General features: G+C 40.3%; 1 protein-coding gene across 1 annotated transcript in view; it reads right to left on the bottom strand.

Moving 5' to 3' along the window:
• Nucleotides 1–16,034: 16,034 nt before the first annotated feature.
• SLC8A1 (solute carrier family 8 member A1) overlaps nt 16,035–27,715 on the bottom strand; it is a 291,574-nt gene continuing 279,893 nt past the window's right edge. Inside the window, 2 exon segments of the mRNA XM_023747435.1 lie at nt 16,035–16,300; nt 16,303–16,446. Of these exon segments, the coding sequence (XP_023603203.1) occupies nt 16,071–16,300; nt 16,303–16,446 (374 nt within the window). The 3' untranslated portion in view covers nt 16,035–16,070.

Raw genomic sequence — 27,715 nt, 5'->3', positions numbered from 1 at the left:
ATGGTCACTTGTTCACTATTATAGGTTAATAGGAAAACACCACAGATATAAAAATATGTAAGTGTAGCACACATTCTTTTTGAAAATTATATTCAACATGTATTGGTTCACTGATACTGGAGAAGAAACTTTACACAGGCATTTCTAACAGTGTTGCTTAAGGTCATAATTTTAACAATATGGTCAGCAAAGAGGGCGCGAAAACCTTTGTTCCCCACAAACTGTTATCGCTGAAACACACTGAAAGGATCCACCGGGATATTTTTTATTATTTTACATGTGTGTCCCACAAAATGAGTAATATGTGATGCATATGCCTTTACGTGTGTGTGTGTGTGTGTGTGTGTGTGTGTGTGTGCGCTCAAAATGGTGAATGTTAGAGATTACATTCATTGGCATGAAAGCATAAAAACTGAAAAATTCAGTTAAGTATCCCAATGTATCACTGACACACTACTACTTAGGAATTTCAAAGTGCAGTGAAGTTATTTAGAAAGTAGCTTTAGACACGTGAACATCAAGTGGAGGAACATCAGAAGTGCTAACTTCATGTTTTCAAGGTAGCATCTCCTTCTCTCCATTTTGGCCTCTCTTCTTTCCACTCTCCCTGTCTCTGTCTTTGAAGGTCATGTGTGATGGCTCCTTTAAACTGTGCACACAGGCTGTGAACAGGCTGTTCTTTTGGGTGTGTGTGTGTCCTGTGCAGGAAATTCATTATCACCTCTTAGGAAGAGGGGGGATTCTGGCACAGTGATCAGCCACCCTTTTCTTTATGAAGTGCCTGTTGTGCTGGCTCCGAATGAGTTCAGCTTATTATCAAAAGTATCCACTAAGCTTATTCAGTGGGAACAGATCGCCATCATAGCCATCAAAGGCGAGAAAGTCTAAATCTGTTTTCTACCTGAATTCTTCCTTCTCCCCTGCCCCCACAGAACACTCCCAGGGATACAGAGCAGTGTTCTGTGCAGATATACAGTATGTACAGTATGCTAGTCCTTCTCTTGCACTTGTCTAGGAAGCTACAAATGTCTCCTCAGTGTGAGCTTCCTGCTGTCTACAATTAATAGATGAAACCCAGGGAAGTCCCTGTTGTATTAACAGTTGCGCCAACTCTTGTTATTATGGCTTATTAGAAAAGTGTTGAATTGCACCACTGACCTACGAAAATCACCATGAAGGGCACTGAAAAGCAAAGCTGTTGGGAGATAAAAAAAACAATCACCTCTTACCCTCACCGTCAAGGCATTTTCGATGTACCATAAATAAGGGTCTTTAGAGTTTCTAAGCTTTCTGAGGTTGTGGACTGTAACTTTGCCTTGGGTTTAAGAGTATAAAACAAGTCAACTGTGGACCACAAAGTTCTGGAAGGAGGTCAAGGCTCTGTATCTGAATCCCCGTCAATCTGATCCAGCCCCTTCTCTTGCAAAGGTGTACTTCCATCGCCAAAGCACCTTGACATTGGTGATTGTTCTAAGTGTCTTCTCGGGGAGGCGTTAACATTGAGTGAAAGAGCATGCAAATGGAGATGGACACATGGTGGAGACAGAGGAAGGAGGGACTGTGCTTTAGCAGGAGCTATTTGGTGAGTAGGGGTGTGAGAGAAAAATAGGACAAGGCGGGAAAGCCAATGAGGAAATGCTCTCAGAGACAGGAAACAGACACCCCGATGCTCCAACTTTGACCAGCAACAGGAGAGGAACATAGACTCTAGAGGGGCAGGTAGAACGTATTATGATACAATGGTTACTCTTTCCTAGTAATTCCTGAAAATGAGCAGTCATTCCACAATATCTAACAAGTTTGGTTTTCTCTAAGGGAGATGTTTTAGCATTTTTCTCCAGAACATTGTTACTGAGCTTCCATTTTAGCCCTCTTTTTGCACACTCTGAATTAGGAAGCATCAAAATACATATGGATGTTTTAAGTACCTGTAAATGGGATATTTTCAGGTTAGATTTAAGGAAGCATGTGCATACACACATAGCTCACAATCTTAAATGCCCTTTCCTAAGCCATTTGTGTAAGTAAAGTCACTTACTGGTTCTCTTCTCTCGTTCTGTACCAATTTTAAATGAACCTCAACAGGGCTCCCAGAGGTCTTGGGATGGATATCTACATTGTCTGTGGTTTCCAGATTCTATAAGCCATGGGAACTTTTGAAATTATCCTCTAAAACCAGTACTCATTTTAGCTCAGTCAGTCCATACCCACTCTTCAAACCAGTGTCATTGAATAGAACTCAGCGCTGCCACACAATGGTTTAGCATTAAGGCAAGCGGGCCAGTGCTAATCAATTAAGAGAAAGGTTTCCAAAGTCATGCTCTGGGCCCTGGGCTGTCAGGCAAAGCAGATTAGCTGTTGTTTTTTTAAAAAAGAACCAGAAAATCTGATTGAAATCTGTCTGATTGGAGAGCCTGCCTGAAGCTCAGTTATCCAGTTGGGAATATTTGTAAGGATTAATTTTCCTTCAAATTATATTGTCAGTCCAAATGTTGGGCATTTCTGTCCATAAATCAAAATGTGTTGGGCCTAGATCAGTGATGGTGAACCTTTTGAGCGTGGCGTGTCAGCATTTTGAAAAACCCTAACTTAACTCTGGTGCCGTGTCACATATAGAAATTTTTGGATATTTGCAACCATGGTAAAACAAAGACATAATTTTGATATTCATTTTATATATTTAAATGCCATTTAACAAAGAAAAATCAACCAAAAAATGTGTGTCACCTCTGACACGTGTGTCATAGGTTCGCCATCACTGGCCAAATGGAACCTTCCATTTAAGCTTTTCAGTGTTTCCTGTGAGGAAGCAGAGTTAAACAGTGAGTGACGTGAGCTTTTCCTGACCACTTCAGAGCACTGGTTAGTTCTCAAACTTGAACGTACACCAGAATCATAGCAAGGGCTTGTTAAAACCCACACCGCTGGACCCACTCCCAGAATTTCTGATTCATGAGTCAGGGCTGTGGACTCAGGTGCAAGCAGAAAATTTGCATATTAACATATTTCAAAGTTGTTGCCGATGCTGCTTTGTCAGGGACCATGCATTAAGAATCCTTTTAGTAGCTCATAAAATACACTATAGTTTCCCAATCACCCTAATTGCACTCCCAGGTCAGAACTTTTCCATGTAGAATGTGAAAGTCAGTATTAGGGCCCCCCTCCCTGCCCCCATGGTCTTATAATGTATGTAGATAATTCAATTTGTGCTAGTTTAATGATAGAGAATCTAGAGGTTCAGAAGTCTAAGTATCATATCAACACATACAGCAAACCTGTAAGTGGAATATGACTCCAACTTATGCTCCAACCTTGACCTTCCTCTGAAGGGAATATGATTTTCTCTATCATTCGAGTCCTTATAAAGCTATTGGTGAAAGACTGCACAGCAAGCATATCCAACTCGCGGCCCGTGTTAGCCTTTGAGTTTGACATGCTTGCTGTACAGCTACTCTTCAGAGTGTTATTTTAATAATACCATTGAACTTCTCTCCTGCTACAAAGGGTGATATTCTCCCTAGTACCCCAGGACAGTCCAAATGATAACAGCCATGTTTGTCCGGTTTCTTCACTTAACACAGACAAAGGTTTGTTGAGATTTTTCTAGTAAAACCCTTTTTAAAGTATCTCAAAGGCAGGAACCTACATACAAGTGTAAAGGGAGGGCAGGAACATCAAGGGCAATCCACAAAATTCACTTGAGGAGGAATTAGGTTGAACAAGCTGTCAGTACGTGCCTTGCGGTTAGAGATTGCTGTTTGAGCAAACAAAGAGCAAGTGGGATTGGCACAGGAGTCGAGGAAAATGAGAGATGGGTTTGTGTGAATGAGCAACTACCTGTGCAGAAGACGGGTTCAATCTGGTCATGGGGTCTTTGCCTTAAACCAGCACCTCTGGCTGATTGACAGCGACCAGGATGGCAGAAGGCATTCATCTCCAGAAAATGCTTATGGAGCTGATTTGTTTTTTAAAAAAAGGACAGAAAACCTACCTTTCCAATTTAGGATTTCCTATGTAAATGTGACATGGGGCTCAAATTCAACATGAGGGAACTTATTGAAATACATAATTATGATGCCTACTGCAACTGAATAGCTGCTCTATGTAAAGATTTACCAGAGAGGGGCAAGTCATTGTATCCCTAGGTGGCAGTCATAGAAATTATGATAGTTATAACAAAAATAGTATCTATTTTAATGTTCTCTCTCAAGAGTGGAGCTCACAAGATCACTTTATTTGTTGTAATGCTGGGAATTTTTGTTTACCTTTCCCCCTGACAAATTTGGCTTTGTGCCTCAGAGCTCATAAAACTGGAATGTTTCACTGCTAAGATGTTGAAACGGTTTTGCCATTTTCAATGACATTCTAACTGGGATTCCTTCAAGAGAAAGCTTACATTTGTTCCACTAAAACATTCTTTGTTTATAGAAGCAGAGTTCACCGTGGTTGCTTTTTTTTTTTCTTTTTTTCCTTTTTGCCATGGCAATATCTACATCCTCTTGGTCATTTCTGCAACTGTGTGCAATTTCAGATTGCTAATGGGGCATTTGGTCTGTGGCAAACCAGATGATTGCTAGGGGTGGGGTTTAAGTCTTTTTGTAAAATCTTTTTGAGTAGTCACTTTCTCCATAACAGGGGAGGTGTTTAAAAGAGAGCTGAATCGGTAGCAATGCAATTCTTTTTCCATCTTCCCTTAGAATGCTTGTATTTTTAAATGCCTTTCTGCCCCGGTCAGTGCACATCCTGTTTGTATTCACGCACTTTAACTGCTGCACTTTGCTGTCAGTCTCTTTCTCTTAAATGATTGTCATTAAGAACAAAGAGTGAAAAAGAAAAGAGGAATTCTCCCGGGAAACTGTGTGGAGTTCAAGTTTACATTTAGAAGAATGGTGGGCTTAGCTTTATGAAGGTCACGGATATGGAACCCATTCCAAGCTTATTAAATGTTCTATTGTAGGCAATTCCCAAAGGGAGAGGCCACCTCTTAGGGGAGGGCATATTACTTTTTGCTAGCAGCACACAAAGCATTTATTTATGCAAAATAAATCTTTAAATTCCTGCCTGACTTAGTGTGGTTTCATTGGCTTGATATTTGCACTGGTGATGAAGTCCTATGAGGAAGGACTGGCTCACAACATAAAGCACCTTCAAGCCACACTCAGTGGATGATAACAGGGAGCCACGGATCATGCAGGGCCCTGTGGTGCTGGAAAACCCAGCTACAGGTGATGTCCCTCCATGTAATGACGAGCGAATTCAAGTCCAGCAAGAGCTAAAGACTCATAACCCCCGGAAGCAATTACATACTGATTGTTCACAAAAGGAAAGACTTGGGGTCTCCTCTCTGGTGACTCTTTGAGGTTAAAATGAAGAGAACACTGTACTCTGACCCTGGGAGACACTGGGACTGAGGTCATCTCCTCCAGTGGGCTATTAAAATGTGACAGCAGGGGTTGACACTCATTGAAATACAGCCAGATCCCCCAAAGCCAACAGAGCAACAGGCAGAGTTAAGAATTAATGAGTTATTAGTAATGCTCAATAGAAAATATATGTAATGGGGAGGCAAATAATCTTTGGAACAAGCTTTTACCGACAATGTTAAATAAAAGACCTCACAGTCTTTGGCTCATTGTAGATTTTCGATGTGTTAGTTGAGTCAGAATCCATTTATCTCATTGGTGAAAGGCAGAATGTGAAGTTATGAAAATTAGTATTTCTATTTCTATTAACAGAAAGTTACTTGGTAGGTTTAAGAATGGCTCCATTAAGCAGTCTCGAATTGATAAAATGTCTCTAGACCAAAAATGGAAAGTTAATTTAATTAGCGTGTCATAACTGGCCACTTCCTGACTAAATTAGGGCTAGCGTTAGAGTTCTTGAAATTACCTTTGTCTTGAATTCCTCCTACTATCCTAGGGTGCCTAGTTTAATACTCTGCACAAAGTAAATGTTTGAGGTTTACGAAATTGGATGATTGAAAAAAATGCAATAAACTCTGACATTTGATTTAAAAAAAAATGCTCCACTGCCTTGACTGTGTAGATGTTTTTACAAGTTTTAATTGAATATAAAGCGAGTCAATGATCCTGGCAGACAGACTTGCTAAATTGACTAATTTTCGGCCCTCTTTGGTTGAACTTCTTTCAGGCTAATTTTCCACTTGATGTTTATCTAGCTCCAGTATCCAGATCTGAATTTTAATTGATGAGTCCTGTCCAAACACTTTCAGCCCTTATGGATTTGCAGAGACTGGGCAGGAAGGTAAAGTGGCTTTTAAGATCCCGCCTGCAAAGCAATGTCTGACTTTTGATGAATAGTTGGAGATATTTCCTCAACTCTTTTTCCTGAGTTGCAGTCATTTTAAAAAAAGTGAGTACAGTGTTAATATGGAGACAATCAAATGGTTTGTGTTACAAAGCTTTTGGAGCAACCAATGAGCTTCCTGTCCATTTCTCCTTTTCTTCTTTTCTATTACCAGCTCTGGAATGGCTGTTTCTCCTGGGAGAATTAGGAGATATAAGGTGGAGCTTGGGCTGTGTCAGTCTTTGGCTCATTGTAGATTTTCGATGTGTTAGTTGAGTCAGAATCCATTTATCTCATTGGTGAAAGGCAGAATGTGAAGTTATGAAAATTAGTATTTCTATTTCTATTAACAGAAAGTTACTTGGTAGGTTTAAGAATGGCTCCATTAAGCAGTCTCAAATTGATAAAATGTCTCTAGACCAAAAATGGAAGGTTAATTTAATTAGCGTGTCATAACTGGCCACTTTCTGACTAAATGAGTGCAAGGAAGTGTTCCCCATGGAACAGGACAGATACACACTTACAGGGAAGAGCAGAACTTCAAGAGATCTTGTCAGAAGCCCTGCCCTCTGTAACCCAGGAACCTGTGCCGAACCCTCTTCATTGTTTTCAAATGTTAAGAAGTATCTTGTCTGTTGCTTTAAAGAGGTCCCAACCAATTTTGGTTTCTTCACAAGACAAATCATGTCTTTGGGTAAAGTCATTCTAGTACTACCCGTGGATCTCATTTTGGTCAGTGGAAGCTTCAAGCTCTGAAGAGGTATGGATTAATTCTAAACAGCAACAAAGCAATTATTTTCAGTTTATTAATGAAATCCCTTTTGGAACTGGAGTATCAGAGCACTGGCTAAGAAGGAAAAAAATCCAAGAGTAGACTTTTTGCTAGACCCAACCCATTTGGCTATGCTGCTTTCTCAGTGTTTTTAAAAACTGGTTCCATGGCAACCAGGTTGAAGATTCGCTCTCCATGCAGGCAACAGCATGGATTGAGCTGCAAGACTCTGGGAAGGTTTGAATCAAACAAAATAGCCTTGCTCAGAGCCAGAAGAAAATTGCTGTAGGTAATAGTCACATCAAGTGAAAAAAAAAAAGACTTCTGGCATTGTTCCAACGTTCACAGACCATATTCATCACAGGAGTCAGCAAGGGTGATGGTCTGGCTCAAGGACTAGGGTTGGCCCCATCTATTTTGCCTAGTTCTTGACCCTATCTAGTAACTGAATGAATCATGATCTGTCTCCTTTGGCCTACTGCTTGTTTACTTCTAGGTACTCCATGAGTGGAATGGGGGGGGAGGGCAGTGTTGAGCACTGATGTTATTACATCCCATATCTCAATAACTCACATGCATTTTCTTCATAGCTTTCAAAAATGCAATTTTTGCTTCAGTTTAGTATTTAAATCATCTCTCTTTAGTTTGCATTTAAAGTTTAAAAGTTTAAACACATTTTTTAAAGTTGATGAGCGGGGAGGATAACTCTTTTCCTTTTGGCTTTCTCTCACCATCTGCAGTTGCCTCTGCAAGATGTGCACAGGGATTAAGTCAAAAGCAGTAAAAGGGGACATAGAGGCAGGGTTGCTGATGCTTACAGCTTCTACTGAGTCTACTGCTCATTGCTTCTATGGGTGCTAGACTCACTCCTCGACAAAATGAAACCAGTTGTTGGGAAAATTCCCAATCCATCTGATGAGAGAAAAAAAGAAGTAAATCTATGCAGAATCTGTGAGAACCTGAGAATATCCAGAATATTTTATTAACTGTATATTAACTGTAGCATCACTGGTTCCAAAGAAGATACAGTTTCAAATTTCCTATAGTATTAATGATGGCAGCAAAAACCTGTTCTTAGTTTTAGACTGAAACAGTAAAGAAATATTTTCTTGCAAATGTTAATAGTTGTAGCTAATAAAAATAACTTTGTTTTTCCATGATGTCATCCTTTTGCTTAGATCCAATACCAGAAACATTTTGATGAAATTGCAATAAAATAAAGCCCAGTTTTTTCAATATTAAGTGTCCCAAATGGGGTCCAGTATGTAATGAGGCAGTTGGTTAGACAGGCTCCAGTGCCTTGGCATCAACAGTATGCCCCTCGCTACCCGCTCTTCATCCTTTACCTTGGAGGAATCTCAGGTACCAAATGGTTGAAAGGGGTAGTTTGCCTGTTTGTAAAATCTTGGCAGTTCAGTTGGTTCAGTTGAAAATATCTAAGCTAAACTACAACTCGTGGAGGTGCTACATGGTGGTAGACGATCAGGTATTTTGGCAGAACTGGGTGGGACTCCTATTCCTTTTCTCCCAACATGCAAAATATATTTCTAGATAACGTCAGCTGATGTATGGGAGCTGGCCTGCTTGGTGCTGTTTTCATGGAAAATACAAAATCTTATCCTTTTAATCCCCCACGATTTGACTAGACAAGGACATTTTTCAACACCTTCGAAAAGGCAGATAGGTAATTGGAAAAGTCAGAAAGGAGCCCTAATTGAGCCTAAAAACTTCCTATCAGAAATGCTTGCTAAATGAAGGAAAGAAAAATGAATTTCTTTCTCTTTAAAAGCTACTTGTAGAAGGCTATCTATTCTAGAAGGCTATCTATAATGAACAGTATTCTAAGTAGTTTCAAACAACTTCGAATGTGCATCTTTTGTTAAAAGGAACAATTCAGGAATGTGTTTCCTTCCCTCTTTTTCCACCTAAAAAAGGTCTGATAAAAAGGAATAGTAACCTAACATGGGCTTTTAGAGCTGTCCTAGACACCCCAAAATGCAGTTCTAGTTATTTGACATACATCATCTATTTTTGTGTTTATATTTGTATCTCCATGCTTGAGGGAGAGTGGGAGCAGGCCAGCTCCCATGCTTGAGGGGAGTTTATATTTGTATCTCCAATGATAGAGGAGATTTAATGCTGAAACCCTGGCTACACTGGCTGAAATGGCCCTTTTTGGTAGAAAGAAGTTAGCAAACAATAGTTCTACTTGCTGTGGGTGAAAAGGCCAGTGTTTCAGAAGCATTTTAATTGCTGATAGGTCTGTCTGGGCTTTATTGTTTATTTGAGTCAGACTCAGGCTTAATATCCCATCTCATGTATTGTTTTAAATATGCAAACAACAACATCAAAATGGAATCAGCCATGTCCTGGTCTGGTATCTCAGTTGGTTAGAGCATCATCCTGATATGCCAAGGTTGTAGGTTTGATCCCTGGTCAGGGCACATGCAGGACTCAACCAATGAATGCATAAATAAATGGAACAAATCAATGTTTCTCTCTCTCTCTCTCTCTCTCTCTCTCTCTCTCTCTCTCTCTCTCTTTCTCTCTCTCTTTTCCTCTTTCTAAAATCAATTAAAAAGATGAAAAGATGAAATCAGCCATTTATAAATGAAATTGTCAAGGTATTAAGTTATGAAATTTAGAAAGTTCATGGCTTAAAAATTATTGAAGGCATTTTTATGAGGTCTGATATATTTCACAAAATAACTTAGTTATATGAAAAAGTGCACCAAAAGCATAATTTTGGTTTTGGCAACAACAACAAAAATTACGTATATCCAGCTTAGTTTTTATGTAAAAATCAGAGAATAAAAGTTTACATTTTACTGCTGTTGCTAGAAACTGGGACTCTGTCTTCCTTAATGGGAATGACATTCAGTATCTTAGACAAGGATAGTCTGTGATGAAACACTGATGCATTTTCTTTTTGTTAATTCTCTCATTTTTAAATATGTTCTTGATAAACACACAGATAATTCTCATCCAAATCATTGTTTTACCATATTACTCAATTATATGAGCATTAATGAGAATGTGAAATCTTGAAAGATTACGACTTTGGAGTATTTCCAAAGTTCAGTGTTAAGATGAGTATAAGAAGGTAGAAAGGTACCTATAGAGAAATTTATTTTCATCAAAACTAGACATGTGGATCATATCACTTTTAAACATTTATGTAATTTAGTTTCTTTTTTAGGTGAAATATTTTGACAAGTGGTTATATATTGGTTATTTAATAGAATTGTTCCTTTCCACTAGGAAAGAATGGGATCTTCACATTCAATCACATTTTTAGGAAAATCTTAGAGAATTTATCTCTTGTCCTATCACGAGGCTTCCAGGGGTCTAATATAGTAATATTGCAATAACTATGTAAGGTGCCAGTTGGGCACTGAAAATATCAGGGGGAACTCTTTTAAAGTATATGATTATCTAACCACTGTGCTGTGCACCTAATACAAAATAACTTCAATATAAACAGTTATTGACAAGTATTTTAAAAATTAAAAATATTTCTGTAAATTAAAAGTAGGTTGTTCCAACTTGGGAATATAGGGAAAAGGTCTTTGAAAATCTTCTAGGTGAATAAATAATTTCTAATACAGAGTGGCTCTAAATCAATTTTCCCCAATACACTCTTAGATTTGGCTCGGTGGCTTTGTCTTTGTCGTCCACAAAGTAAGAGTATATTAATTGTCAGAGTTGACTCAGTAACATTGAAGGTCACTAATTTCTCTTTCGGTGTGTTTGGTTATTAATGTGAATTTTCCTATCATTTGTATATTCCTATTTCTTGGAAGCATGGAAGCCATATATGGTTTTTCTGTGTTTACTTCACTTTTGAGGGTGTATGTGAGGGTCCTTATCCCTAATCCATACCCACATATATTGATAGAAATGGCGAGATAGATGGGCCCTGAAACATGAATAATGTTGGCTTTATTCTCCTTTGCATCAATCTGTTGTAGTGTGTAGCTGTAGGGTATACTCAGTCACTAGAGTATAGCATGGCATTTCTATAAAAGACAGTTTTCTAGATGGAATGTCACCATATTTAATTTGTCCTATGACAAATTCACTTTCAGAAAAACATGTCTATGAACCCTCCCCCGTTGCTGAGAGGTAAGAGTGAGCATTACTAAGGATAATGAATATAATACAAGTAGCTATAGAAAAATTACAAAGGTCGGAAGCAGGGAAAAGAAAGATTACGACTGCATATTCCCCAGGGGACATGTCTCTGGATTTTTGAAAAAGGCCAAGACTGCATGATTCTAAAGAACGTGATCAGGTCGAGCATCTGTGAAGCACAGCAATGATTACAAACACATAGACCAGGCGATTCTGGGCAATCAAGCCTTCCTGCAAAGACATCGGTCATAGATTTAACTAAACAGTCATGTTGCTGTTTGAAATAATGATTTTTCCTAAAAAATAAGTAAATAAAAAAATAATTTATGCAATGACCACTGACTTAAATGTTCCATATGAAGGGATTATTAAATCAGAGGATTTTTGACAAAACTGAAAATTGGGAGAGCCTCTGAGTGCACCTTTTCTGACATGGTGGCAGGCAGGGAAAAAGTCACAGAAAGCTAGATACTCACCATGGCTTGTTGGCTGGGAAGCAGACACACTGTTGCTTAGGAAACCCACCTCTCAGTGGTTGCTCCGCCTATAGATAACACGTTTTCTGCTTTGGGAGGAGATTAATGATGGCCTAATTAAGTGTCAAAAATGAAATATCTAACAATTGTTTCCCATTCTTGTGTTATTCTTGTTGGTGAAATACCATCAGGACCACTCAACACTTGAAATCTGGTGGGTGGAAGGCAGTGAATGTGGCTAGAACTGATGAGGACATAATGCTTAAAGAGAGCAGAAATGCAATCCATTACCCCAAATTTGTAGGTAGATGAGAATGAAAGCCAATGAATCCACTCATAACAACATCTTTCTTTTTCTGTAAGATGAGCATGATTTTAAGCAAGTCTCTTCTACATACTCTACTCCAGTGGTTCTCAACCTTCTGGCCCTTTAAATACAGTTCCTCATGTTGTGACCCAACCATAAAATTATTTTCGTTGCTACTTCATAACTGTAATGTTGTTACTGTTATGAATTGTAATATAAATATCTGATATGCAGGATGGTCTTAGGCAACCCCTGTGAAAGGGTCGTTCGACCGCCAAAGGGGTCGCGACCCACAGGTTGAGAACCGCTGCTCTACTCCTTTATCAATTAAAGTAGATTTTTACCAATAGCTAGAATGCCTTGACCCAGGGAAGTGATTACTACAACAATTAGGGAAGCAACTAGTTACTTCTGATGATCAATTTTATCGGGATGGATAGATTTGAATACTCCATATGCTAAAAAATGATCTGATGTGTAACTGTTTGGGGGCTTATGTTCTCAGATGCCAAACAGATGTAGACAAAGTGGTACTAAATAATGTAAGAAAACAATTAGTGAAATGGCAAATTGTCCAACGTTTATCTCAACACTATCAGACAATATTCTGATACTGTGCTCTCTTGGGAGGCTAAAAAGGAAACACTGAATAACCAAAGAGTTGACATTTGCAAGAGTTGAATACTAGTATATCTATTTTCTTTCGTTTGGATGAGGATACCACTTGCACAATAATACCTTTTGGGTTTTTATTTCTTTAAAACATGAAAACAAAATATGAAGTAGATGACAATGAGAAGAAGGAAAACATTCCATACAGAATATGCTGTATAACTAGTGATTAAGTCAGAAACAATTAGAAACTTTATTTCTCTGTGTCAATAACGTGTACCATGTATAAGGAGCAGCACAATGAGTGCGTTTCTCCTAAAGCTGTGCACAATACACACAAAATAAAATAATCAAACAAAATAAAATAATTTTACACAACTATAATTAATAATAAACCCTGAACAACCAGAATCATATCCCTATAACATAAAATTTTAAAAAGCAAACAAACCCAAAAGCTTTGAAATTGAAATTGACCAATGGCAAGAATTTCTCAAAAGTCCTCTGTAACAATTTGCTATGGGCCTATTGACATTCCAAATATGGCTAAAAATGAGTGCAAAATCTTTCTAATGTTTAAACAACTCATGTCCCCTGATAACATTTACCTGGTGTTTCTAGGCTAGTTTTCCATTTAGTAAATCTTAAAAAAAGGGGGGGCAGGGAATTAACATGTGCCCCCGAAGGAGTTAGGCCACCAGTGTGCTAGGCCATGGCAGGTTGGGGTGAGTCTCCAAAAGATAAGAATTGTAGGGGTACAGAGCATAGAAAAGTATTGTTATCAAACCAAGACACAAACTGGGATTAATTGGGCCTTCGCAGTGACGTGGAATACCAGCATGATTGCCTTTCTTGGTTTAAGATGAGATGTCCTATCTGCAAGATTGGCCAAGGACATCTAGGATATTTTTCCTAATCTATGCTTTATCCAGGGGTCCTCAAACTTTTTAAACAGGGGGCCAGTTCACTGTCCCTCAGACCGTTGGAGGGCCGGACTATAGTTTAAAAAAAAAAACTATGAACAAATTCCTATGCACACTGCACATATCTTACTTTGAAGTAAAAAAACAAAACGGGAACAAATACAATATTTGTATTTGCATGTGGCCCGCGGGCCGTAGTTTGAGGACCCCTGCTTTATACTCTCTTAATTAAAAAAACAACAACAACACTTAAGTATTTGAATAATTGTATTTGCACAGTTTCAATGTGTTATTTTAAAAGTTTCCTAATTGTGTTTTTCCTTGTAGGATAAATCTGTTTCTATGTGGCTGGGTTGACTTTTACTCATGGAAAGAGCAATCACATTAACTGTGAGCCCGCTGAGGGCAAGGATTTGGGCTGTTTTGTTCACACTTTAGTCCCCAGGTGGCAGCATAGTTCCTGGCATATTGAGTGGGTACCCAGCATTTAATTATTAATTCAGCCGCCAAATCTTTATTTAAATGATGAATGATCATGATCACTGAGTGGAAAAAGAGAAAATAGCGCTCAACACTTTTTATTTCTTAAGTATCTTGGAATTAATACAGAGGGCTAGGGGTGTCTCCATTCTGAGAATCTTTATAGACAGAGAACTCTCTAAGAGGGGGCCAACATCATTCCATTTTTCCTCATTAGTGGACTCACTACTTTGGAATGTGGGTTTATCCACCACGCTCTTTGGTATTTTAAAATAGAAAGAGCCATTCCCTTTCCAGGGATTAAAAACCTCCCAGTGCAGCCCTGCTGGGAGGCACTCGTCTTCTCCTTTAACTGCTTGCCCCTCAGTCGTAAGTAGAGAAGACTCACTTGTAAAGACCCATTCATTGGTCAGCCTGACCTCTTTCCTACTCAAAAAATGCAGGTACAATCAGAGGGGTCTGGATGGTGAAAGAAACAGGGCTCAAAGTAGCCTTTATAAAAAAATAAAACGAACAAACCAGCACTATCTACCATCTGTGCCAGACAGAGCAGATGTGAAATAAATACTTCAGGGACAGGGCGCTGGAAAAACGGAGGCTCTCAAAGCCCAGGCACGCCTCCTGCATCCACTTCTCCACACCTTTCTCCTTGGCCTTCCTGAATCAACAGGCGGTTTTTTAGAGGCCTCTGGTGTGCTCCACATGGCTACTATTCCATGAAGATACTTTGTGGTTTGCCTGCTGTCCTCTCCATTGCTTTAACGTCCCACGTGACAGTTATTGCTTCTTCAAAATGAATGTGCAGCTCCATGAACAATAAGCCATTTTCTCCTTGTATCCCTAGTCATAAACTCAATAACAACACAAAAGTTACAGGTGAAAAGAAAACTCACTTATGTCTTCAATGTCCGGTTAACGTTGCTGAATGGGAGAACAGTGTATGCTATGCTCTACTATATACAGATAACGCTTTGTTTTATTTGTTTTTCGTCCATGCACTGTGTAACAGGTATCACAACAACATTCCCAAACAGGCACATGAAGGAGGAGCAAATGTTCAGTCGTGACTGGAACAGGATTGTGCAAGCCATGGATGCTTTTGAAAAGAAAACCAACAGATGATCCATCCCAGGCAACAGCAGCATGGGACTGGGACACAGATTGATGCAAATGGAAAAGGATGATGTGAGTTTTGAATGGAGTTGTTCTTCCTGTTTGCAGGAGGAGGGGATGGGGGACCCGGGGAGATAGCTGGGCTGAAACACCAGAAAAGGGCCTTGCCAATTACAATCCAGAGCTAAAGAGAGAAGCAGTAAAGGATTTTGCGTGTTTCTGGGAATCTAGGCACATTATTCTTCCTGTACCTGTTGATCAGGAGTGCCAGGCAGCATATCTTTAAATATCAGACGGCATCGGGAACCATCACTTTTTCCTGGCTCCATCCCAGCTCCCACGCTTCTTCTCAGAGGCAGCTTCACCTCTGCTCACGGTCCAGAGCTAAGCTGGGATTTAGTAACGTGAAGACAGGCTGCTTTCTTCTTCCGTGCCCGTATCCCTTCTTAATCCAAAATAACTTTTAAAGTGTTTGGGGGAAGGGAAAGTAATCCTCATGACTTAAATTTTTACCAAAAATCCATTTGCATTTAGATTGGTCATCACCTCCCACAAGAGAAGCAAGAACCCCGATCTTCCCAACAAAACAAAACAAAACTAAAACAAAATAAAAGGCAGACATCAGCCACCTCCCAACCCCCCACTGAAAAGAAGGCAAAACAGAAAACAAATCAAAGACTTAAGGACTTAGGAACCTGGAGAGGACACAGCCCGCCTAGGCCGAGCTGCCCAGGTGGCCCTGCCTCCACGCCTTGTTCCATGCGACGATGCCCCTGGGAATGGGAGGTGATGGTTTCTCACTTCAGCCCTAGTAAGTACGCTCTTGAAGCTGGATTCCATCAGCAGGTAAGAGAACATGACAAGTGTCAGTTTCCTCTGTTCATTGTACGTATTGTTTATGTATATATGTATATATATATATAAATTTACTACATCTGATTGTTCCTTCAGAAGCCTTTTATGTGGCAGTAGGCCTCCAGGGAGGAGAAGAAAATGTACAAGAGCCACAGGAGCACAAAGAGGGATGATGTGAGGAGCTTGGCAGTCCGGGGCCCACCCAGCTCACCTCCGATTTCTGGCCTCCGCCGATACAGCAGCACCCCCACATTGATGAAAGCAAAAATGGTGAAGAGAGTGACAGAGAAAGCTAGCGTGCCGGGGGACACTTTGAACTGTGCCCGTTGGCCGCGTGGTAGATGGCTGCGATGGACCAGGCCACTCCGATTCCCAGGAAGACATTCACCGCGTTGCTGCCAGTGACGTTGCCAATGGATGCGTCTGCGTACTGGTCCTGGGTAGCTGCCACTTTGCTTGCAAAGGTGTCTGTAAAGGAAGAACAAAGAGGCAATGACACTTAGCCTTTTTAAGGTGTCTGTGGAGTGCTGGAAGCTTGAGCTGTGTACTCTGAAATCAACCCCCCAAGGAAACCCAGTGACAATAGGGCTGTGATCTTCTCTGGAGGCCCAGTGGTGTGGTCAGAACAGGATCCAGGATTCAGGACTCAGGGATGCAGTGCTGGCTGTTACAGGTGAGCTTGGTCAAGTTCTTTAGCACAGATGCCACAGCTCTTTGTGATACTGAACTTACAGGGCAGCATGGTCATGGCCCAGGTTCTAGGTCACTAAAGTTTAAAAACGGCTGCTCGAGGTATTACTAAAAGATGCTGTATAGTCAGCTCTAGTTTATAGATGAGAAAGTTAAGGTGTTAGGACAGTGATGGCGAACCTATGACACGCGTGTCAGAAGTGACACTTGAACTCCTTTTTTTGGTTGATTTTTTTTTGTTAAATGGCATTTAAATATATAAAATATCAAAAATATAAGTCTTTGTTTTACTATGGTTGCAAATATCAAAAAATTTCTATATGTGACACGGTACCAGAGTTAAGTTAGGGTTTTTCAAAATGCTGACACGTCGAGCTCAAAAGGTTCACCATCACTGGGTTAGGAGGTATTTGCAAAAATTCAAGAGCAAGTTACTGAAACAATGAATTATAATAATAGCTGGCATTTACCCAGAACCTTGTGAATACAGGAGCAAACTCTATTTCACTGTATTGATAGTGATAATTCTATGGGTGGAGGAAACTTTATAAGTGAGGATGCTAGGCTTAGAGATACTCAATTTCTTTTCTATACGATTTCCTACTTACTGATATCAAAGTCCTTTCAGCTACCTTTGCAAAATACCTTGCACACACAGTAGTTTTATAGATGTTAACTGTCAAGTTGAACTCAGATTTGCAAAGCCAGCCATGGCAGGTGTGATATGACCACAAGGTATTATGTCATGTGCTCTGGTCCTCTTGAGATCCCTGGCGTGCACTGAGCATGCAGGTAGTTGTATGATCTCTGAGCTACTTTCTCTCCTTGGTGGCTATTCTGTTGCCACCATCCTTCTTCAGTAAATCTCCAATGAGGACGACACATGGAGCATCTACTAGTAAGTTCATATCAGCCTGTAGATTCTTGTGCTTCCCAAAGAGTGGGAAGGGCACTGAGGCTGCTCTGAGGCTGCTGGAAGTGCACTGTCACATTCTCTCTAAAAGGAAACTGGTTGGCCTGTGGGCTCATCTCACTGACTCGGACCACTGCCTGTGATAGAAAGCAAGTTCCACTTGCTATTTTGCAAAGAAGCAAATACTCTGTGCTATATGCATGTTACATGTTTATTCTCATCCAACCCTCCTAGTCTTTGGAGTGGAGGCTATTCCTTATTTATATTTTGGGAAATGCCATTGAACTGGATGTTGGTCAACAGAACAAGGGTTTTTAAGCCAAATCTGTTTGATTTCAGAGCCCAGTCTCTCCACGCCACACGCCCCTCCGGGGAGACTAAATTCTTCCTCTTCTCTTGGTCCCTTTTACGGACGAACTTTGAAACAGGTTCTCGCAAAATGCTCTCTCCTCTGCCAGGGAACTAGACTGAAGAAGGTGTGTGCTGCTTCGTGCATTCAGATCCCACACAGCAGCCCCACCAGGACTATTGCGGAGGCCGGTGAGTGAAAGCCAAGCAAGACTAACCTTCAGGCCCTCCTGCACTCACTATGAAGAGTTATCAGAGCTGCTTCAGGTGAAGTTGTTCTGATTTCTTTCCTTTTCCAAGGACAGGCAGCTGAGCAAGGGAAGTAAAGGAACAGAGGCCAAGGCAGGAGAAAGCAGCTTACAGCTCAGCCGCTGTGAGGCCACCTGAGATGTTTATTCTGTGCTGACAAGGCTACTGCACCAGCTGGTGGCAAACAGATGGCACCTTAGGCTGGCTGTCGGTGGGGGCATTCCCTCCCCATGCTGCAGGGGCAGGTGACCTGGCACTTCCACAGCACACACCTGCTTAGGCCCGTGGTGCATGGCACACTGGACTTCCTGGGTGTCACAGTGCCAGAAGGGCATGAGGAATAAAATCAAAGGTTCCTGGGTCCTCTAAACACCCACACCAGCCATTTTGCCTGCAATGGAGGATCCACTTGGGCCTATAGGGGTTTCCTCTCCCTCAAGCCATTTTTTAATAGCTTATTGTGAACACCACATGAGAATTCTTTTGATAATACTTTCCTGCTTGCAAATGCCTTTCTCTGGATTCCCTAAAATATCCGTAGCCAAAATGACTACCTTGAAACATACATAAAACACATTTGGGGCCTCTTTGAGTCTGGTTTTATTTTATTTACCTATGTTTTACATCAGGCCTTTTGTCTGTTTTCAGTTCAAAAGTCATGTTATAGAAACACATGCCAATGCAAACCATTAACTTTAGCTCCACCAGAGACAACTCTGTTTTCCAAATGAAGCGTGATGGAATCTCCCCAAATTACCTCCTCTCCCTGCTTAGTGCACAGAGGAACCCATCACACACCATATGCTGGGCACTGCCAAGCCCTACCCTGAATGCTAAGCCCATACCTGCTTATGCTGCTTATGGCTGAACAAGGCAAACACCATTCAGATACCATTCCTCAAAGTAAAACCTGAGACATAACTGCTGCCATAGTCTCAGAGGGGTTGTGATCATATTCAGAAATAGGCCTATTAAATACAAACATGTATGAATCAGATTTCCACTGTGATTGGCACAAACTAAGTTGTGTGTGTGTGTGTGTGTATCCCAAAAATGTATGCACACACTTTGAATAATTTTAAAGGCAGTGTTATTTGAAAATGAAATGTATTTTTATTGAGCTATCAGCTATTAGTGTATACATTTTTTGCAAGTATGCTTCAGGCCAGATTTCTAATAGGAATTTTTGCTTTTAACTGAATTCTAATCAATTTTAGATTAGTTGTACAGTCCTGCCTCCTTGGTACCCATGACTGTAAATCAATAGCAGGGAAGATATGTTTGGGAGGCAGTATGGTTGGAATTAAACAACACATCACATCAGAGTCAGGACAGAACTGTTTTCTGTAGACCTGTCTCAAGTTCACTATCTACAATCTTGGCCAAGTCATCTGGTTGGTATGCAGGACTAGGTCAACACGCTTCCTTTTCCTTCAGAAATTGTTTTTTTTTTACCTGAATTTCTCAAACTCTCTAGCTACATATAGACAAAGCCTTAAACACCTTACAGTCCTGCAGGTGACACATTTATGGATTGGGTTTTCACCCCAGATGATTTATCTTATTCTTGACTTTTAGGGGGGCCAGCTGTTAACTATCAAGTTATTTGTGCTCAGGAGCCAACATGGACTGATTTTACCTGATGGAGGCATGCTTGCCTCCCCCAGCATCAGTGATTACCCTCAACGTGAGAGATGGAGTAGAGGATACAGAGCTTCATGGTACAGTAGTGAGAAGACTCATCAAGGAGACACTCTCAACTCTTCTAACTACGGTATTTGTATGTTCTTGGGCAAGACACTTCACTTGTTTAGGTTCTGGTTTCCACATCTGGTATTTAGACTAGAACATCTGTAAGACTTTCCATAACTTTACTGTTTGGGCGCTGCACAGGATACAGAAAAAGACTCGATTCACAAGTATGATTTTGGTGCGATTTTTCTTTTTGGGTGGGAGTTTGTCCATGACCACCTTGCTTCATTAGAATGGACTAATGCTAATAAATATCTTCTTTTAAAAAATAAATGACCTAAATGAAGTATTTGAAGATCTAGGAAGAAAGTTCTCTAGATCTGAAGATGGTGAAATTGTGGCAGTATTTAGGAAATTAAACCACACAGCACAGAGTCATTTACCTTTTAAAAATAGGTAAGAAATGTTGGCAAAATTATTTACTTCAAACCTATTGGCCATCCATCCAATGGAATAAATGAATAAATGATGGCAGTGATGACCGTGTTTCAAACACTATGTGTAATGCTAATTAAATTAGCACACTACTGGCATTGGAAATACTGGGAGAGCCTAGCTGAAAAATGATGATTTGGGGTTCCATCCTCAACCCACTTAATCAGACTCTCTGCACATCCCTGTATCTTTTTCCTCATTTTAACTTGTGCCTCTGGTTCTTGTTTACACATAAGTTTGAGAATCAAAGCTCTAAGGCAAGCATGTCAAACTTGTGGCCTGCGGGCCTAATGTCTCCTTTATTTGGCCCGTGTTAGCCTTTGAGTTTGACATGCTTGCTCTAAGGCATGGAAATAGAGGCTATTGCTCCAACAGCCCACAGTTTGGGGGGCCTTTCTGAGAGGAATAGATCTTTGAGTTCCAGGGAAGCAGCTAATTGGGGAGAGGTAAGGAGCAGCTGATTTCTCTGAGAGACAGTGATGCCTTCAGATATAGTGGTCATTTTCTCATAAAACAACCTGGGTGGGCTTGGGGCAAGGGCTAGGACTGCTTAACTCTAAAGTCCTCCCACTCAAGTTATGCTATGCTTACTTATTTTTTTTAAAACCCTGTTCCAGCATGTGTACTGGAAGGCCAAGAGAGGAGGAACAATAAATTAGTTGAATTCTGGCTCTTCCACTTGCCAGGTAAGAAGCTTACCTACTTTATAAGGTTTGGAAGGAAATGAGTGAACATGAACAGCACTCAGAATAGGGCCTGCCACTTAATGAGTGCTCAATATTATTTGCTATTTTTATCATACAACAGAGCCAGATCCTAAGAGAACCCATAAGTGGTAAGAAATTCTGATTTGATGTAATGATTCTAAACTTTGGGGAGTTAACACCCTTTGAAGATGTAATAATTTTATGGTCCTCTGCTTTTAAAAATAGAGCATAAAATTGTTCTTAACAATCAAAGAGATTCTCTATCTTGAAAATTCTGTATAACCCAAGTCATAAGACGTGAGCTGTTCTGGTTTAAGGTCTAATTTTCAGAGTGTCTGGAAGGCAGGAGTCTTTGCTTAATGCATGTATTCCCCTCTCTGTTCTTTCCTCTCTTCTATGCACTGCTTGCCTTGCTCTTTTAGAATTCAAATGGAAATATTATTTATTTATGTATTAATTCTTTTGCTGTCACTGGGGGCCTTAACAAGGTTTTGTCTTAGTTGTGATACTTATTTACCCAAGTATGAAAACCACATTCCCTCACTTCACTGGCTTATGAAAAAAGTCCTTTTTTGGCTTCCAAGTGAGGTTTAAGAGATCATGGAATTATGAATGCTGGATTGATCAATGCCCAGTTAGGAGAGGGGTTGTAAAAACTGAAAAAGGGAAAAACACTTAAAAAATTTCTGCCCATAAAAGTTGTCCCTGAAGAGAATGAAAAAGTAATGGAGGCAGTGACATGACTTATTTTTAGAAACGAAGAAAACAGGGGTGAATAAAAAGCTCAGGAGAGCTCCTGTTGGCAGGTCAGAATACCTGCTTCTCATTTTCGTCTCCAGCTACAAATCAGAATCACCAGGGCAACTTTGAAACATATGATTTTTAGAGAGAGAGAAACATCAATAGGCTGCCTCCAGCATGCCTCCCACCAGGATCAACTAAGCCACACCCACCAGGGCAACACTGGTATTTTTTAAAGCTCCCCTAACCAGATTGAGAACAATTAATTAACTACCTCATTTCATTATCTGTGCAAGGACAGGGGCACCTCCCTGTATGAAATAGCTCGGACATCTAAAAAACAACCATTCTTGTTATCAAAACACAAATTCTTTTTCATTTTGATGTAACTTGAATATTTTTACCCTGGGAATTAATTTTCCTAATATGAATCTAAAATTCTGGTATATTTTAAATGCAAAGAAAAAGATTCTAATTAAAAGAGATTTTCCTAATATGAATCTAAAATTCTGGTATATTTTAAATGCAAAGAAAAAGATTCTAATTAAAAGAGAAAAAGTAATAGGGATGTTTTTCCCCAGGGAGTACAAGACAGAGAAGAGAATGAGTACAAACCAACAGTGCTATTTGATTTACCTTCCAAACTGTAATTTGACAGATGTTCTAAAAAGATAATACTCCTCTCTTAAACATACCCAGAATGGGATTATTTTTTAGTATGATGTTCACAGATACTCAAGAGAGGATCCACATTTTCCCTTCCTTGATCAGACCCAAGCTTCATGGGGTACCTAAAATTTTCTAAAATCCCTGGTTCTAATTCTTTGATGTCCACAAAAACACTTTGAGCCTTTGAAAGAACTCTGAGCTGGTCTGAGATGGTGCTTATTCTATTCAATTGCTTGGTCACTTGTTCTCCCTTCCAACCGTGGTCTGAAAAGAGCCCTAAACCAACCAGCTGGGCGTGGAGCCAGGAGGCAGTGTGCTGAGCTGGCTGTCTCTGGAGAGCTGCTGAACATGGTTCTGAAGTGGATCAGAACCTGTACGCTCCGGCAGGTCTGCCCTTTCATGTTGGAACTGCCACCACGATAATCTGCATAAGCAAGGTTCCCACTGTGTACCTGGTGGAGTAAGAGGTACAAGGATGACTGACTGACTCAAGCGAAGTCTCCTGAGTCTGGTCAACCTAGTGAACAGGCAGCTGGATGATGAGCAGTTCCTAGTTGGTTCATAAGAACTGATAGTTCTGTTTAGTGTAGAGATATTTAGTAAGCTGAGGCCACTGTAAGTGGCTGATTTGGTCACCTTGAGTCTGTGCTACTCTGTGGGTAACCACTACTGTTACTGAAGAATGCCAGTTCTAATTACCGTAGCCCGCATAATGTATCTTGGTATGGTAGTCAAGTTCCATTTTCCATGTACTGCTTGTATGACCACAGGATCACTAACCTCCCTAAGCTGTTGATATCTCATCTATAAAATATGGAAGTGTTCTCATTTATTTAAGATGTCTAAAAGAAAAGGGAACCCTAGTACACTGCTGGTGGGAATGCAGACTGGTGCAGCCACTATGGAAAACAGTATGGAGTTTCCATAAAATAAAATATAGAACTCCTAGTGATCCCACTCCTAGGAATATATTCTAAGAAACCAGAAACACCAAAGAGAAAGAACATATGCACCCCTATGTTCATAGCAGTGCAATTGACAATAGCTAAGATTTGGAAACAGCCCAAGTGCCCATCAGCAGATAAGTGGGGGGGAAAAGCTGTGGTACATTTATACCATGGAATACTACGCAGCTGTAAAAAAGGACTCTTACCATTTGGAACAGGATGGATGAACCTGGAGAGTATTACACTAAGTGAAATAAGCCAGTCAGAGAAAGTATCACATGACCTCACTCATACGTGAAACCTAATGAACAAAATAAACTGATGGACAAATCGTTCCATGCTTCTGTGTCTCTGGATTTGACTGTGGAATCTCAGAGGGAAGGCGGGGGAGGGTGTGTGGGTGGGAAGAGATCAACCAAAGAACTTCAATGGGTAACCCCATGGACACAGACAATAGGGTGGTAAAGGACTGGGGTAGGAGGCAGGGGCGGGCTAAAAGTCAATGGGGGGGCGGAGAAAGAGGACGTATGTAATACTTTCAACAATAAAGATTTAAAAGAAGTAATGAAAAAAGGTTTAGCATGGATATCTGAAGAAAATTAGGTGCACAACAAATATTACCTGTTGTATTTCAGAATTCTTTGACAACAAAGGAAATTTTAATGATATTAAAATCTTACATTATGGTTTCCTTTATCTGGGTGATTTAGGGTTAATAGATCTCCCAGAATTATGGGAGAAGGTCCTTGATGTCCAGAAATGATGATGGTGATAAGGAAAAAAACAATAGTCAACATTTATGAGGTTTACTATATATGGATTCTCATTTTATCTCCACTTTATAGATGATATAGATGAGAAAACTGAATCCCAGAGTACAGTATTCTCCCCTTATCTGCAGGTGATACTTCCAAGACCACCAGCGGATGCCTAAAACTGCAAATAGTACTGAACCCTATATATATTACATTTTTTCCTATGCATACATAACTATGATAGTTTAATTTATAAATTAAAGCACATTAGAAGATTAACAACGATAACTAATAAAATAGAACAACTGTAACAATATAGTTTGATGAAAGTTATGTAGATGGCTTTGGGGCCATTATTAAGATAAGGGTAACTTTAACACAAGCACTATGATATCATGACAGTAGCCGTCTTGGTCAACAGATCAACTAAGTGACTAAGTGGGAAGCCTATACAATGTGGATACGCTGAACAAAGGGATTACTTACACCCTGGGTGAAATAAACAATTTTTAATTTTTTGGACTGTAATTGACCTTGGGTAACTGAAACCATGGAGAACCAAACAGGACAAGGGGGACTACCATATAAGAAAATTTCCCAAAGTTATATAGCCAGTAAGAGGTGAAACTAGGATTCAGACCAAAGGAGGGTGACTTTAGCTGGCAATCACGCTGTTAACCACAAGAGGGTGGGGTGTTGACAAGACTAGATAACTGACACATCTTAAATTTGAAAATGGCCAAAGGCTTCGAATAAAATATTCAGAAACTTGTCATATCATCTCTGATTGTAACTATACAATGTTAAAGCCAGCTGATAATTTGAAAGAAAAGGAATACATTATTTTATGTAGAATTGAAAGGAAAGGAATACATTATTCTATATAGAAAAACATTTGCTGACTCCTTTAGCAAAATTTTATAATCACATGGAACAAAAACATTAAGAGGGGGCTATTTTTCATGGACAGTTCTCATTCTTTAACAATATTCGAGATCATTGACTGATACACTTTTTGATTCCTTAGTTCCTGGCTTCTCCTGACATTACATTTACACTGTCTTCAGAGTATGTAAAAATAGGGCTCGAATGAACCTAGTTTAAAAATAACATCAAGATTTTTATATTTTTAATTCTGAGCTATGAGTTTATTACTTCTATAATAAACCTTTAATAACACCAAGTTAATGAAGATAAAAAATTGGCAAGATATAGTTAAGCAATATTTTGCTAATTTTGAAAAGGGACTAAAGCAGTGGTTCTCAACCTTCTGGCCCTTTAAATACAGTTCCTCATGTTGTGACCCAACCATAAAATTATTTTCGTTGCTACTTCATAACTGTAATGTTGCTACTGTTATGAATTGTAATGTAAATATCTGATATGCAGGATGGTCTTAGGTGACCCCTGTGAAAGGGTCGTTCGACCGCCAAAGGGTTGAGAACCACTGGACTAAAGGAAGGGCAGATGTGGGGTTCAAACAGCTGAATTAGTTGTCATTTTCCTAAGTAAGGGGGTTTGTATTAGACATAACTGAAATTCACTTCTTGCCTCAAAAACAGTCCAGGACTGCTCTGCACAGAACAGTGTCCTCCGGCTCACGTCTCCTTCATTCCTAATCATCTATCACTCTCCCTCTTTATCTTCCTTATATTTGAAGCCTGGTTCTTTCTTCTATGCTTCATTCTATGTATGGAGCATCAATATCCTATCTGAATCTTCTCAAATCCTCTTCCTCCTTTTCTCAAGTCCTGCATTAGAAATAGTAAAGCCATCGGTGCCCCAAGCCAGGCTAGAGCTAGTGACAGCTGAAAAGGATCTGATAGAAAAACCTGGAGAAAAATTGAAACAGAACCCTCCAGGTAGCTTTAATGAGCTACAAAGGAGTCTAATGGTGTGATGCTAAGTCTATGGATCCAGACAATACACTGAAGACACCCAACATGTGCCTTGGCCTTGTAAACATTTACCCAGTCCTTTTTCCCCCACACAGACATTATCTTTTTAAAGGGATTGCTTTGTACATTATAAGTTCAGGAATACATGAACACTAGGCAAATAAAGGCAACTCGAGCAGAAACTATCACTGCATACAACTTCAGCCTAGCACTGGAGGCAGCAGGTAATACCTGAGGCTGGAAAGTTACAATAATTCTTCCATTTCTGCTTCTACCTTGCCTTGCCTTGGTGTAAAATTTCCCCCATTTGCTCATTCCTATGGATTAATCATATGATGCAAAAAAAGCATATGTGTCTATCAAAGGTCTTAAAAATCCACAAAAATCTGTGGTCCAGCAATTGTACTTTTAAAGCTTTAGAAGTAATGGTACCAGTATGAAAGTTTATGCATGGGGATGGTAAGGGCAGAGTTTTTATGTTAAAAAAATTAGAAACAACAAACTGTTCATCATTTTTGTAAAATTGCAACTTTATATAGCATTGTGCAACTGGTTAAGGACACGAACAAAGCAAAACTTTCAGGACACACTGCTAAGTGAAAACGCAGTTAATGTAGGAGAGAACCAAGATGGTGGCATAGGTAAACGCTGTACATGCCGCCTACCTCAACCACATCAAAATTACAACTAAAATACAGAACCACCATCATTCAGAACCACCTGAAAGCTGGCTGAGTGAAAATCCTACAACTAGGTAAGTAAAGAAGAAAGCACATTGAGACTGGTAGAAGGGGTGGAGGCGCAGAATGGGCTGGTGCAACACCCACATGTGCATTTTTTTTTAATTGGGAGGCAGAGGCCTCCCATGAGGAGCAAGGGAAGAGAAGTCCCTGTCATTACGGGCTCTAAAAACCAGCAGAGATTGTGGCTGAGTGACACGGAGGCTGCTGGAGACCCAGGTGTTCCTTTTAAAGGGCTGGTGCACGAACTTGAACTCCATCTCTCTGAGCTCCAGAACCTGGTGGCTTTGGTTGACCCAGACACATACGGGGAGGAACTGGATTATCTGGCATTGGGGCAGGAACTCGAGGGTGGCTTTCTCTCAGATGGGGGTGCTCACAGGGTCACTGTTCTTGTGTGGGGACCTTCCATGTCACAGAGCTGACTGGCAGTCATATCTGAGTTTCCATCAGTGTGGCTCACGCTGTTTGCTCTGCCCTGCTGATTCCCTGAGACTCCATCCCATGCAATTTGCAGCCCCACCCAAGCTATTTCCATATCAATGGCTTGTCCTGGCTCAGGCTTCAGACTTCCCTAAAATCTCTCAAGCTGTAGCAGGTGTCAGTGTGCCCAGAACCTAGCAATAAAAGGTCCAAGACCCGGCACTCACACCAGTCTCTTGCGAGACACTTTCAAGCTTAATACAAATAGCATCCATCTGCAGATGGACCCAGGCAGTGGCTGACTTTGCACTGCCCTGGAGGCCCTAGAGCCAGTGCACCCAGTGGACAGCTTCATACCATACCACATTACAACTCTACACATCCACAAGTGACACACTCAAGGGGAAGACTCAGTGAGCAGCAAAGCCACACTGATGCAAGTCCTCCTCCATAGGGGTGTTTCCTGCACA

This window comes from Myotis lucifugus, unplaced genomic scaffold (genome assembly GCF_000147115.1).
Source record: "Myotis lucifugus unplaced genomic scaffold, Myoluc2.0 scaffold_6, whole genome shotgun sequence".
Taxonomy (NCBI): domain Eukaryota; kingdom Metazoa; phylum Chordata; class Mammalia; order Chiroptera; family Vespertilionidae; genus Myotis; species Myotis lucifugus.
This window is presented reverse-complemented; position numbering and strand designations above follow the sequence as displayed.